Source organism: Triturus cristatus, chromosome 1_2, assembly GCF_964204655.1.
Source record: "Triturus cristatus chromosome 1_2, aTriCri1.1, whole genome shotgun sequence".
NCBI lineage: Eukaryota > Metazoa > Chordata > Amphibia > Caudata > Salamandridae > Triturus > Triturus cristatus.
This window is the reverse complement of record NC_140580.1, coordinates 510,089,960-510,105,087: the sequence shown is the minus strand read 5'-3', so window position 1 is coordinate 510,105,087 and position 15,128 is coordinate 510,089,960. Positions and strand designations below refer to the sequence as shown.

The 15,128-nt window shown below is 43.2% G+C and overlaps 1 protein-coding gene across 2 annotated transcripts in view; it reads left to right on the top strand.

Moving 5' to 3' along the window:
* The first annotated feature begins 6,194 nt into the window (after nt 1–6,194).
* Nucleotides 6,195–15,128, top strand: part of DOCK1 (dedicator of cytokinesis 1) — a 1,163,810-nt gene continuing 1,154,876 nt past the window's right edge. Inside the window, exon 1 of one of the 2 annotated variants that reach the window (XM_085606236.1) lies at nt 6,195–6,698. In XM_085606236.1, the coding sequence (XP_085462362.1) occupies nt 6,653–6,698 (46 nt within the window). In that variant the 5' untranslated portion in view covers nt 6,195–6,652. The remainder of the gene's footprint in view (nt 6,699–15,128) is intronic. The other variant, XM_085606235.1, reaches the window with a different exon arrangement.

Sequence of the window (15,128 nt, the reverse complement as noted above, 5' to 3'; positions counted from 1 at the left end):
AAAGAAAAGTCCATCATATAAGAACAAAAAGACGTTTGACTCCTTTAGTTGTTTTTAGGTCTCGCCTGAGCCAGCGCATGCGCTGCATGGAAAGACATGTAGTATACGGGTTTCCAAAGTGCTACCAGACCTCGCTGGCCTAACGCTTGCGTTCACGCGAGCAGCCGCCAATCACTGCTGTGGTCTGTGGTTGGTAAATCTTTCAATTCCAGTGACATTGTCCCCTCCTGGAGATGCACATTCAGTGCAATGCGCACTGTCAAAGGACTTGTGGGTTTAAGTGAAAATGTGAGGGGACTGAGTGAAGCAGACTTCGGTCCATGATTAATTGTTAATTTACAAACAGAGGCGTGGATCTACTGGAGAATTCCATTGAATGAGGAGCATGCTGTTGGCTGACAAGTGGGCAAGGGGCTTGTGTTTGAGTAGCATGTAATTTTCCAGCCTAGGGTACCTGTAGCACCACTTTACTTAAATTAAATGTGCCAAATGGGTGCAAGTCAATTTCACCATGTTTAAAGGAGAAAGCACAAGAACGTCAGCGTTGGTTAGCTGTGATAATGTGTGCAAAATCCTAAAGGCCAACAAAAGTGGGTTCAGGAGGGCTGAGGCAAAAGGTTTAGGCATGACCCTGCAGAGAGGGCCAAGTCCAACATGCTCCTTCTGACCCCTTCACCTGACTCCCGTGTGCTCCCTTGTTTAAATCTAATTTTAGATCACTTGTTGCTGCCAGGTTGTTTTAAGTGTGCCATAGCCATAAAAACAAAATGTTAACCCCTTTTCTCCTTGAATTGTAGTCATTCTCCAAAACTCTTTTTTTTTCTAAACCCTTGAACATTTTATATTCAACATTCTTACCCTCTGGCTGTTCACTCAGAAACTTGTTAATCATCTACAATCTAGTTTTTGGACGTGCTGCTGTATTGAAACTGCGATAACCTATAACTCTAAATTTATCAACAATGTCTGTCAAAATGGCCTTTCCGCTATCCTGATCCTACCTGGCTTAACAGCAGATCAACATTTGACACAGACAACCATCCGACTACTTATAAATTTTGAGTCTAAATTGATTTTTCTCTTCTCCCTATCTCAAGATCTTCCGTTGGTACCCATTTCTTGTTTCTCCCACACCCCATTGATTTTAACCCACACCCACTCCTCCATTGCCTCTGGCCACTCCCTTCACAGCAGTCTTTTGGTTCTTTGACAAAACGCTTTTAGCAAAAACATGTGGAGGCTCTGGCACCTGCAATTTGCTGCTGTACCGCTCATCTTTCAAAACAAGCTTTCTCACACATTTTATTTGTTATTACCCGCTCCAAGATTGGCGTCCACTATCTTGGAATGGTAAACAAAAAATAAAGTAGTAGCCACTTAGTTGCACATCTTGATCCTTACCCCAAATACAGCCATTAAGAAGAATCTATACCACCTATGTGCCCTTAGCAGCTGCTGTTTAAGTTGCAGACTAAAGTTTGTACACATATCCCAGCTGTCTAATTTAAACAAATTCGGGGTAATAAAACTATTCCTCATGCATGAGCAATATGGCAAACAATTTGTGGCCCAGTGGCAAAGCCAAGTAGTTTTCTTTATTGTCTTTTATTGTCTATGGCAGCAGCTGTTGCAAGAAATAGTTGAACATGTCTGTATTCTCATAAACTTGGAGAGCTGAAACTGCTCCCGTTATCAATTCGCTCTGAAGGAAATCTAGTGGCAGCTTCCTCTTACTGCACCCATATCCAACAGGTTTGAGCTTCTCATGTTATGTGGGGTGCCAGACACCACTCACGCCTTTCCCCAGCTCAACTGCAGCTAGATTGTGCCTTTCTCCAGCTCAACTGCAGCTAGTTTGTTGCTTTCTCCAGCTCAACTGCAGCTAGATTTTATGCCATCCAGTCTGATAAAATTGGACTGGTCTTCAAACACCAGGCCTTTGAACTGGAGACCACGGACAACTCCGCTTCTAGGTCCTGCAGCCCTCAGACCACCAAGTGGGCCTTAGACACCCCATATGAAGGACACTGCAAAGACCAATTGCTTGGGACAGTGGAGATGCCAGGGCCTACAGCATGAGGAAGGTGCAGCAGGAGACTGTATATACAGACCCCTCGATGATGTTCTACAACCACCATGATCAAGTGGCTGTCATGCCATGCCCCGCCCCCCAGTTCAACCCGGGTAGCACACACCAAGGAATGACTGCATGCACCCAGCCTCTCGGTCAGTTGAAGTTACATTATCATATGTTACTGTTGGTTTCAAGTTTTGAGCTGGTGGTGGAAATAAGTAATTATTCAGATGAAAGAATTATGATTGCGATACATCTAGTCTTTATATATATGTGTTTCATTGGAGGTATTGATAGCTGCCTTGCAGATGGCATTGTGATGTTGATTATGTATTTATTGATATACTCTGCATCATCTAGTATCATTGCGTCTTACGGCTTAGCTACAACCGGTAAAATCCACACACTTCATTAACTGTGTTAGTGCTTTAGATACTTCATTTTAAAAATGGTGGAAAAATGCCTGCCATTTAGAAGGAATGCCCACTGAATAATGTCACCAAAGGTTTCAAAACCCAAGAAGACATCCTCAAACTATTGAACATTCTGGAATCCTTACTGTTAGCGGTAAGTGATGATTATCTAGTGTTGGGTGAAGAGAACATAATGTTTTCTTTCACTGCCCAACACTTTTAAAGGGACCATCTCTTGGAAAATTTCACAAGAGGCCTAAAAGTCAAGCAGACATCATCAAACAAAGGGGCATTCTAGAATCCTTGTTAACGGTGACTGTTGAAGATGCAGTGTTCAAAGAGAACTGGTTTTTCTTTCACTGTAGACTTTCTTTAAAAGGCTATGAGGCCAATGGTTTTAATATTGTCTAAAAAGCCAATGAAATACCAGTAACCAACAAAGGTGTATGGTTGGGTTTTGGATCTTCTGGGTAAAGCTGGATTGTATAAACTGATACATTTAGTTTGCTGTTGATATTTGGCACTTTCAACAGGTCTCTCTAGTGAAAACTTCACAATATGTCTGGAATCTCAGGCAGATATCATAAAGATCATTTTAGAATTGTTATTGGCAGTGCTAGTGTTACAGCCACAAAAAAGGTGTTTGCATTCATAAAAGAGTCCCTTTAAAGTGGAAACCAGGTGAATAATGCCATCATCAGCCAGTAAGTCCTACCAACTAGCATCAAACCAAGGGACATTCAGAATCTATATTGTTATTAATTGGTGGCTATGCAGGATTTGGTAAAGAGAAGAGGATGTTTTGCTTTTTCTAAATAGCATATTTTAAACTGCCCTCTAATTAATGATACAAGATGTCTAAAACTCAATCTGACTTCTTAAAACAAGAGACACTTGAAAAGTCTTACTGGTGGTGATTGCTAATGTTGCAATGCTGGATAGAGAACATTCATTTCTTTCATTAAAGTGCCCCTCTGAAGGTGCATCTAGCTAATGTTCTCAAGATAGTTCTCAAAATGTAACCAGACACAATCAGCAAATAGATATTCTTAAATTCTTACAGCTGGTGACACAGAGTGGGTCAGTTGCTAATGAGCGGTGTCTCTCAGTGTGGGCAGCACATGTATATTGGTAATGAGGATGGCAATAATTGTTGTTATGGCAGCACAACAGCAGCAACATGTCTGAAGTCTTATATAACCTACTTGGCTAAGAGCTTTGCTCAGATTTGCATTTATGTTACTGATTTGACAGGTAAATGATCTAAGAGTGAAAACTTACAAAAAGTGCAAAAAACACACTTTAAATCAACATAAAACTTCGCTCACTCAAGGAGAATAGGGGGGTTTTAAGTCTGGTATCTGGGCAGCTTTTAACTGTCTTATGTTGAAGACCAATTGTGGACAATAGCAGTTCTTACAGTGGGCCTTGGGCCAACCTTTTGTTATTGTTTGGCTTTCTTGTGAATCTCATTTGCTTCCTTCTATTGTGATGGCGAACCTTCCTCTTATAGTCTTTGTCAATCACCTGGAACCCTTCTATTGACTGGACGACCGGTACCCTTCACTGCTCACAATCCGGGAACTATTTTTTCTGTTTATTTCAAAACTGCATATAAGTTGTGTTTTCTTTCCATCGCCCATGTCATCTGCTTTCCTCCTCAAACACCCACTGCATGTTCCTGTTGTTTCCATCTTCCCCTCCCAGCCTTGTCCATTGCTTCCCCAGTACCACACTCTTTCTTTTTCCTTATATTTTCTCCTCCCCATCTCAAGATCCATCATTGATTCTCATTTCTCCACTCCCTGTTGCTGCACCTGCATTGACTTCTCCCCGATGCACTCCTCCAATGACCGCACCCCACGCTCTTCCTGTGATGGTCTTCATGTACTTTTTTATTTATAAAATATAGGCTTTTACAAAACAAATCGGGTGCACTCCCCTACAATTTTATGCCAGGCACTCCTTTTTCAAACTGCACTTTCCTGCATATTTAACCAGAGGTTGAAATGCATCAAGAAAGTCAGGCAACGATAACAAGTGCACTGGAGGGGAGGTCAGTGAATGTGGAAGGTGATGAGGCAACAAGAAGTATGGGAACTGTTAGAGGAAGAATAAAAAAAGATTGGGAACGTCGTTCCCAATAGATCCCACCAATTTCAACCACTGTATTTAACATTTTTTTTTCCGCTTCGAGATTGCCATTCGCCTTATTGGAACGGTAAATAGAAAATAACCCAAAAAAGGTGATCAGGTCATGCCATGTGTGGTGACACTTGAACACGTGTTATTGGCTGGGCCGCCGTAGCATAATTATACTAATGCAGTGGATGGGTAATAACAAATGCACTTATATATATAATCAATGTTCTCACTTTTTACCACTGCTAACCACCATCAGCAAAAAGCATTGGCAAAGCCAATAGGTATCCACTGGCACCCAAAAGGCGAGACCTTTTGGCTTTGCCAATGCTTGTTCTTTCTGTACAGAGTCTCCTTCAGTGACATCAGATCATTTTTCGGTTTACCTTACCACCTGGGTGTCAATGATACACAAATATTTACGTCCTTCCCTATTTTCTGCACAAATCTATAGTTTCATTTCGCAGAACATGCGTTTGCAGCCCTTCTCTGGACGGCACTCGTACGGATCTTCCCCAAAACTAAGATTCTCTCGTTTTCACAATCATGCCCATTTCAATCTGAGCTTCACACCAACGGGATTCTTTATTTTACAACCGCCTCTTCTCACTTTTCGCTCCAAAACCTCTTCCCCCTATACTCCCTGAAGCGCCTCATTGAAACGTGATGCTCTGTTGAATGTCAGCTTGTGTTTGGACCTGTTTGTGGTCACCACGGCTTGAACATTTGGACCTCATAACCCATTCCGAAATGTTGATTAGGGGTCATCTACATTTCGATGGATTTTTTTTTAATAGTAAGGCTGATTTGTTTATGTCAATAAATAAAAGCATGTGTGTGCCTCCTGACTAACGTGTGATGTTATTGTGTGTGTGCACGAGAGAGAACTCCTCTGTTTGGTCCGTGGGTAGCTTTATGCCAGTTAATCTTTGACCACCCTGGGTGTCTGGATACCTGGGGTCCGGTGTGTGCACGGGTATCTCTATGCTTGCATGTGTGCATGTATGTGCGTGCAATGTTGCGCGAGTATGTGTCGCAGTCTTGCTCCGTGTTCAGGGGTCTGTATGCGTGTTGTTCTTTCAGTGTTAGTGCGCGCTATTTTCATGTGTCAATGGATGGGGGCCCGGGGCATACTATACACAAGTAAAGTCTATCGGCTTTGTCAATGAGTGTTTATTCACTTTGCTCACAAAGCGATATCCTTCTTTATCTTTGGTAATGTTATATACTCCAATGTGCATTTTAGGAACGTATGCTTGTCTTGTTCTCAACATGGCAAAGCCGAACTGTAAAACAGAAAGGTACATCCATGCTCTGTAATAAGGTGAAGGTAAGGTCACAAGGTGGGTACGAGCGCTATTGTATTTACACATTTTCTAAGGTAATACCTATAGTAGTAAAATAAAATTTCACCATGTACTTTCGACACTAGGTCAACATCCCCCGTGTTTTACTTTCTACGAATATCTTATAGTATTTCAGAAAAACGCGCCACGCTAGCTGGTTGTGTCCGCCCAGCTGTTCTTCGGGACCCAGCCGCCGAGTTTCCTCCCTTCCCAGAGGCCGTAGCCGACCTTCCTCCCAACCCAGCCCCGCGGCTTTTGCCGAGCTCCCTCCCATCTCGGCTGCCGGGTATGAGCTTCCTCCCACTCCAAGCCGTAGGACCCGCAGCTCTGCTCCCTCCCAGCGCTGGGATCCGCGGCTCTGCTGTCTGCCTGCCCCACTGTACCTCCCTCCAGACCCAGGACCCGCTGCCGGGCACCTCTTAGGCCCGTCGGACTCCGGAGCTCGTCTCTCTCTGGCAGCGGTGCAACAGCCGCGCATGCCGTCTTGGCAAAAACTTTTTCCTGCTGCTGGCCGGAGATATGGAAAATGGCCGCTTAGAAGAGTGCAGTTTCCTGCCTGTTCCACCGCCCTGCCTGCCTGCGCTCGTGTGACGGGGAGCAGGGGGTTCAGTGGGGGTCAGTAACCCCCAGATACCGCTTCCAAAGAAGGGGGTACCCCGCCAAAGCTCTCCCTGAAAATGACTCGATGGGTCCCCACCAAGAAAGAGGAAAAATACGGCGTGGGTGAGTAAGAACATCAGTTCATGAGTTTTGTTTTTCCGGTTTTTCTTTGCTTTTTTACATTTTGTTTTTTGGGACTGCTTGCAGCCGGTTAGTGGGAGACCAGGCTGCGTGTCACCAAGCCCGAGAGGTGCTACCCCCGCCGTCAGGCTTCATTCGCATAAAACATATGTCCGGGAGGTTTTGCGCATGTTTATTATTGAATCCGATTCCCGGCACTAAAATAAAAGCAGCCCGGGGTTGCGGTTACTCGCCAGGCACTGTCCGCATATAATCAAACAACATTTGCACTGATTTCGAGTTTTAGGAAGTGTTTCTATTTTTGTACTATGTTTTGAAAAAAAATCTGGATTACTTTAAAAACGCTTGTCTTCGCATCCCCGAAATGTTAAGGAAAAAGTCAATATTGGTGGTGGCTGTTGGGCGAACTAGCCTTAGTGGCATTTCAGAGCTCGCAGGTCCCTGGCATGGGTGCACCATGCTTCCTTGAACTCCAGTGGCCGGGGCGTGTTTACATTCTCATGCTACAGACATGCACGCTCGGACGCCAGTGTTGTGGGGCTGGCGCGCTGTTATTGTACAGCGTGTGTGGAGATGTCTGACAATCCCACAAGCTGCACCTCTCCAAGGAACGAGAGAGACTTGAACATTGCCAGTCATTTAAAATAAATTCTTGTCCTTGAATTATTGATAGTGCACAATTTAGAGTGAAGAATGTATGTTGCAAAGTTTGGAGGCACACGTTACAAATTAACATGCAAAAGGTATTTAAAAGTGCAATGATCTGATTTTATTATATACTAAAGGAAACTAAATGCAAATAAAAACACCGACATCTTTAGCGTTTCATATAAACATCATTCAAATCCTCATTTATGCTCTTACTTCTGAGCATTTAAAGCTGTTTTATTACTTTGCAGTTCATCGGTATCTTCAAATCTCTCTTCCCAAGGAAGAATTACTCAGAGCTCTCAATTTTCCAAGGCCCAGGCTGTGAGGGTCATCCAGGACAGTTTTTATTTTTGCTTTGCATTCTGTGAATTGTAGTCCTGATTTCATAATGGTCTTAATAGAACAATAGGCCCCAGAATACAATGCAAAAAACCTTGGTTGAGCTACTTACCCATGTATCCCGAAAACATGAGCACCTTGGACTTCGTGCATTTATGCTTCGAGTATTTCCTGTGCTTTCAAGGCAGTTTCCTATTGGCACGACAAGGGACTGAGTAGGAAATGTTTGGGGACATTTGAGGAAAATAAAGCACCCAGTCTTCTGAAATTGAAAAAAGTTATTGAATAACAGTCTATGTTGAATTTGACATTGTCCATCCCTCCCGTTCCAAATCAAGGCAGATGGTTTTAAGCCGAAACAGAGTCTTATTACCTTGTCTGCAATTTGTGAAGCGCTAACAGCTTTACCATGTAACACGACTCATGTAAGGTACTTTCTTCCCCTCATCCTCCATCTCCCAGCATTCTCTGTTCCCAAAACACAGCCGAGACGAAGTTTAGCTAGTAATCCACTTGTGATCTTTCTGAAACTGGAATCAATCCACTACTCATTTTTTTGACTACTGGTGATGTTTTCCTGGGCTCTGTGACGTCAATGCAAGTTTTATTGTATGGATTCTGATCCTTCTTTGTGCCCTGTCACACAATGGTTGACGGGGCCAGGGAGGGGAACACAGGGGCACTTTGGAGTCCAGACATTGGGCCTGTTCCAGCAAGTGACGTTTATTGATCAAGGTCTCTGCCTCTATTGTTGGTGCAAGCAGATGACTGCCTCTGGCATGAAGATAAACTACAGGAAACTCTACCCTGGCTGGTATGAATAATTTTCTGGCATTTTGTGGGCACCTGACCTTTACACATCAAACTAATTAGATCAAGTGTTTCACCACTTTGTTGACCTCCGGATGTGGCCCTCAATATCCGTCTCTGATGCAACCCTCGCCAAGCAAATGCTTTCCAACATGAGATTCGCTGCTGGCAGCTGCTAATGAACTGGAAGCTTAAACCCCCACTTCCTATGCCTTTGCTGATACGGGCAGCAAGATCCACATCAAATGTAGTGACAGACCTGACACGCAAAGATACAGCGAAGGCGTTTTAACAGCATGAGCCATGCACCACACCACTGCAGAAACTCCACAGTCTAAGAACTTTTTGTGATTTGGTTCTGTTGGGGATGTGTTTCTCAGTTCTAGATTTAACAGGGGATGCTTTCTTCCATTCCGGCATCCATCTTGGAAAAGGAGAAAATACTGCTCGCCCCCTTTGGATGTTGTTGCCACCTGACTATGCTCCATTCCAATGTTCCCTTGTACAGCCATGTGGTAGGCAATAGTAAAGAGGTGTTGTGGAATATCCTAGCTGTGGTCCTGCAGGCAAGATTAACTCCAATGGCCATAGGTTAGGATAGTCCTCTCCAGCCTATCTTTTTTTCTTTAGGGGTGTGCAACATTTGTGGCAATTTGCTTTTGTATGATTCAGCAAAACTTCAGGGAAATTATGCATGAAATGTGTCCACGCAAAAAATGTGATTGTTGCGAGCAGCAGCCACTCATTTTGTGGCCATTCCTGTTATTCTTGTGTGCTTGGGCTAAAATTCTATAGGGAACAGCTTGCATTTGATGTGGTGTAATTACGTAATTTCAGGGATTTTGTGTAACAAGCATAACATGAAATTCCTAAAATTACGCTGGCATAATTTAATTTTTACCCAAACCAACTTTTTTGTTGTTGACATACTTGGGATCCATGGTCCGGGCAAAATTTATATTGTGCACACTATTGTTGTACAGAGGACATGAGCACATTGTTTATAAAGTCGATATACATTAAAGATGTGCATATATAATACTAGTGTGCGCAGGAGACCTTTATGTGACCCAGAATAGTCCAAATGGACACATTTGTAGGAATTTGACAGCACTGGTGGAAGCAGCAGGCGGTGCAATCCACAGGTTTTCCTGTCAAATACCCTGGGCCCTGGCATTCCTTTTCCTACAAATTAAGCACTGCCCCATGCCAGCTCTATTTTAGGAAACAGTTGAAGATGCACCTCTTTAAAAAACACTACATCACAGTGTAGTAAAAGTACACTACTGCTCCCTGAACGCAGCTACCTCTCCTATTACTCGTTGACTGTATGCTTGCCTTTGACCCTATGCAGCACTTTTCTGGTTAGGGTTCCATAATAAATACATTAAATCAGAAATATTGATCACCACCGCTGTGAGACCCTGATGGAAAAAGCTCTTGCAGGCTCCAAGTTGCCACTTCAAGCTGTTATATACAACAGGGTGTATCATCTTTCACCCACTAGGCTCTTTAGACAATATGGCATCCAATGCTTTTACTACACTGGTGCACCGTTTTCCCCTAGACCTCAAATCATCCTACATTAGGCCTTGCTCCTCTCCGCAAGGAAAACATTCTCCATGACACAACGATTATTTATTCTGTAGTGTCAGGAGAAAGTATACGTTGCCTGCTGGTGTGGCAGGTTTATTTAAAAAAAAACTTAACCCCAGGCACTTTTTGGATAGTGCACGCCTATTAAAAATCCTGTAGTCAAATCAAAATAAACATTTGTGAAGGCAAATGCTTCTTTCCCTTCACTGACTCTGCACTTATCAATGTCTGGGACTTTAAGACCTTATTCTTTGCTTGGGCTTCTTCCTTGCCTTGAATCCGTTTCCGGGGCAGACTCATTTTTGCAAACCTACTTTATATTTCTATTCTAGTGCATTTACTCTTATCCATTGTGTATGTATAAGCTACAGCTTGTCAAGTGATTGGTCGCAGGAAGCTTGATCATCATCTAAGTGCGGCCATTGGTGTTTGGTAGATCATACTGAATGTTCTCATCATTTGTGGCTAACTGAGCCCACCTGACAAAACTGACCAATTTCTTCTAGACGTCACCAACTTCAGTAGGGAAGTGTTTACAAGTGTTGTCCTGTCACCAATCGTTTTAAGCTTTTTCCTATCAAAACAATTGAGTACCAGCAGAGGATTACACCTGTATTTCTGCAGCTACAGTGACAATCCACAAATTTCCTCTGAAATCGCAAGGAGTCTGAAGGCTGCCAACAAGTTACACTATCTTTTCCTGTTGAGAAATACATACACAATACAACTCTTTCTAAATGTGTCAGACTTGTGGTGAGGACCCAGGGACCTGCTGACTTTACCCTGATTCTGCTCATCTGTCGGTTAGCTATAGAATCCTGCTAACCACCACCTTGCCAAAGATACTCGAGTTTCTCTTTCTGCTACGCTTGCGTGCCTGGATTACCTTGGTCCATCCACATTGTTCTACCTCGGCAGTAAAACATCATCTACTCCAGTCTCCAGTCACAAAGAAGCTTCAGCCATGCAGCCCATCTTTTCTTTGGCCCAAGATGCTCATGCTTTCACTGACACCACTGCCCTGACTCCTGCTTGACTAAAGATAAACTTCAAAACTACATTCTCAAAGCTCAAAACAATGCATGGGCAAAACATCAGACATCTTGTCAATGTTTGATGCTCCACCAGTCAATAAGTACACTACTAAACTCCCAGTTCCATAATAGAGTTGATTCGCTTTGTGTAATACACATATCGTTGGGATGAAGTACTTACCCACAATGTTCTCTCTGCAGTTCCATTCCTCTGGAGGTTTATCGGAAGCTGAATTTATGGGGGGCACGAAGCAGCTGAATATGCACATTTTGCCTCTTACTGTATTATCACACACTAACCACTTCATCTCTTTTCCTACCCATCATTTGTGTTATGTGAACGTTTCTGAGCATGTTTGCGCTCTTGACGTTGTGTAATAGATCTCCCTTGTGCCTGACATTGCAGTCTGAAGCTTTGACAGGAAGATGTCAGAAAGGCAATTTAATGGATTTGAGCACTGTTTAAGTGGACAAATGAGTATTCATTTCGCAAAAGAATTCAGCAAGGCCGTGCCTTCAACAAACAATACGTAGCTTATAGTGATGTTGACTGAACTTCTCGTAATTTAGTTTGTCATCAGCCTAGTTATAAACTTTTTTTAGTGAATGTAGGAGTTCCTATCTTCCAGAGCAGTTAAACAGAGGCTAACGGCGGGCGGGATTAAATTGGCCCCTGTTGGACACCAAATTTGAAACTATTGAAAGCACTCCTACTGGTTCATAGTCGGCCCTGTTGGGCCCTGTGTGAATGACGTTGGACCCTGCGTGAAAGAAAATGTTATGTTAATTGTAACACACATTTTCGAACTTTGTGTAATGATAAACATAGGCCCTGATTACAAGTTCTGGACTCAATTGAAATCCCAGTATAAACAGGAGTTTTTCACAGAGATCAGAATTGAGTTGCGTGATAATTATCACACCCTCGCAGTTTTGCCCTGCTGCATTCTACCAGAGCAATCTGGCCGAAATGTATCAAGAGAAAGGATCCAGGCAAAAGGCAAAACGTGCAGGATTTGGTATGTTGAATAATAATTCCGCTGATTTTTCCTCATTTCCATCTTCATAATAGGAGGTATTTATCAAAGCTCAGGGTATCTGTATTTACTGGGTGTAATACAAATTCTGCACAACTTGTAAAATAGAGCCATAGCGGAGAAGTGTGGTGGTCTGCTGTGTATGTGGCCGCTGACAAGAATCGGGACCCTATGCTGCCCCAATTCACTGGCATTCAGTGGGGTTTTTTTTTCGTTTTAAAACCTTTAACGATGAGGCAGGACGGTAAAACTGGATCAACTCATAGACACGGGTAGAGTTTGCATCTGAGGTTAAGACCCAATCCACGTCATAGGTCATCCTTTGCCATGGCCACTCCAACACCATTCTGCAAAATAGTGGCAAGATGCTAGTACCATCTTGTAGCTATTGCGCTCTATAAAATCTCTCTAACATAATTCCATCAAAAAGACAGCGAAACTTACTGCAGTCTTTCAACTGAGTCCTCAGAACCTTGTCAGTGCTGCCGTACTGCTGAAAATACCAAAGGCGTGCAGCTGGTTGAAATGCAACTTGCTCTATTCAAGCACTTTGAGAAGTAGGGTGTTTTTAATAATGCCACTTTTAAGAGTAGGTATAACTCTTAAAATGTGAAGGAACATCACCCAGAGTTGGGGAATTGTTAGATGTCCACTAGGCAGCTTCTGGCCCAGGAAGCGCTCATAAAAGAGGATTTAGACATCTTCTGTGAGGAAACTGAAAAATAAATGCTCATCAGTAATGCAGAAGGCGGTATTGGATATCCTCCTATAGATTTATAAGGTGCTTGTGTGAATTTGACCCACCCCTTATAACTGTTTTACACCTTCCAGGAAAAACGCTATGAAATGATTGAGGCAGAAAAAGATCTATACACAAGTAGTAATATTTTACTATTGCAATAAACATGGCAGTGTTGTAGAACCTACTTGGCTAGTCAAGCATGATTTTTCTACTTTGGTGAATGATTCTGTCGTGCAGGCTTGTGTGTGCTTAGTCTGTCGAGAAACGTCCAAGAGGGCTGTTAATTTAGCACGCGCCATCCCTCTGGTTCTGGCTTCTGAAGAACTTGCAATGTTAATATTCTAAAGGTGATTTAAGCATTGTTTCTTTGTTGCTATGTTCTAGAATTGTATCCATTCTGTACAATGGTTTGGGCAGAAAGCTACAAAGAAACACGCCCTTGACTCCCGGTTTTGTGTCTCCCCGGTTAAGCATAGCCAGAACATGCCAGCTTCACAGAGAAACATGTTTTTTGGCGCCTTGGCATTTTGAACTTAAATGTATAGATTAGGGGGAATAATGGTGATACAGTTTAATGCATTTAGATCGTAGTAATGTATCGTATTCTTCTGGAACAGAAATGATAAAAAGTGAAAAATAAACAGTTTAAATATATTGCACCGTTGCTGTGTCATACTGTAAAGGAGCTGATAGCAATCCCGTTTTTTTCCCCTGTCAGTCATGGATCGGGTGAGTGCACTCAAGGGAAAAGCAACAATGGGCGGGGATAACTCCACTGGAGCCAGTAGGGGGAGGTAGCACTGTGACAGGGCTGTGGCAGAATAGAAATAAAGGGTAAACTGCCTGGTTCTTATGCTACCCATTTTTTTTATGACAGCCATGAACATTTTAACTTGCCCTGATAGTGCGACGGCTGTTTTGAATTTACATTTGTAGAACGGTGAAACTTGAGTCACCGCAGGCTCTCCCCCGCCGGGCCGTGGACCCCGTGGTCCTGTCTCCAGCCGCCTTCTGACGCACTCTCTTCCTCCTTCATAATAGCAGCCCTTTGTTTTCTGGGAGAGCTGCTAACTTCTCATTGCGGCCTGTCCTCGGTGCTAAATCATTCACATTTCGTGGGTGAGTTTACCAGTGAGCTGGTGAATGTTTACACCGTCTGTATTTTGAACCCATGCGAGGGGGCGTGTTTACAAATTGCGGCGACGCCATGTTGATGACATGGTGGAATGCGCGCCATGGAATTATTGTAACATAACTGTTGACATTTGTCTGTGAGTAGCTCACAGTCATAGCTCAAACAGCAAAAAGGGATTGTTTTGAAATCTAACAAACTTCCGCGAGACAAAATCAATGCAAATACACTGGACGTGTGCCTTGTGAAATTGTTAGAGGCTCGTAGACTCTAGACGGCTGGAGCAAGAAGGGCCATAGCACAACGCCAGTGAGCATAAGAGGAATGGGCTGATCGGTGATTACACTGGAATTGAAAGTAGTGTGACGTGCATTATGGTCCTTGATGGAGCTCAGAGCCCTCTCTCCTAGGCTGGCTGTTTAGTGGTCTTCTCCTTTTAATTAAGAGCCACGGTTAGCATGGCCAAAATGTTAGAAACCACAGAAGTTTCAAGGTTGCTCTAATTGATTGTAACAGTGCTTGCATAGTCAAAATGACTACCTGAATTCTCGACCAACTGAGGTGTTACCATCTCTCTGACTGCAGTGGTCTTCATTGAATCCTTTCAGAGGCAATTGAGTTCCACTGCTGGTGGCCCCGCCCTTGCATAGTCTTAATGTAGCATCAGTTCTTAAGGATGGTGCATGGAAAAAAATCAGTTCTTAAGCCACCATTCCCATTCAATGTGACTAAAATGGCTCAGATTCACGAAATGGCTTTATTTTTGTGATCTTTTTGTTCAGGTCTTCGTTTCTCCTTCCTAAGTAGACCAGTTGAGCAAAAGGGAGTTTGTGTCTGGCTGGGTTAGATTTACGGCAGTTCTGGGTGAAATCCTGGTTCACTATCAAGTTGAGCTTAATGACATAATTACGTCTTTGCGGGCATATTATCAAGGACGGCGGTAATGGGCTTGATAATATGCCCGTGAGAATTCCCATAGAAGCCCAGGTTCACACCAGAACATGGGCTTCTATTGGAAGAGCTGGTGTCAGGAAAAGCTGTTTGCCAAGTTGTATCCCCTTCTTCCACTCA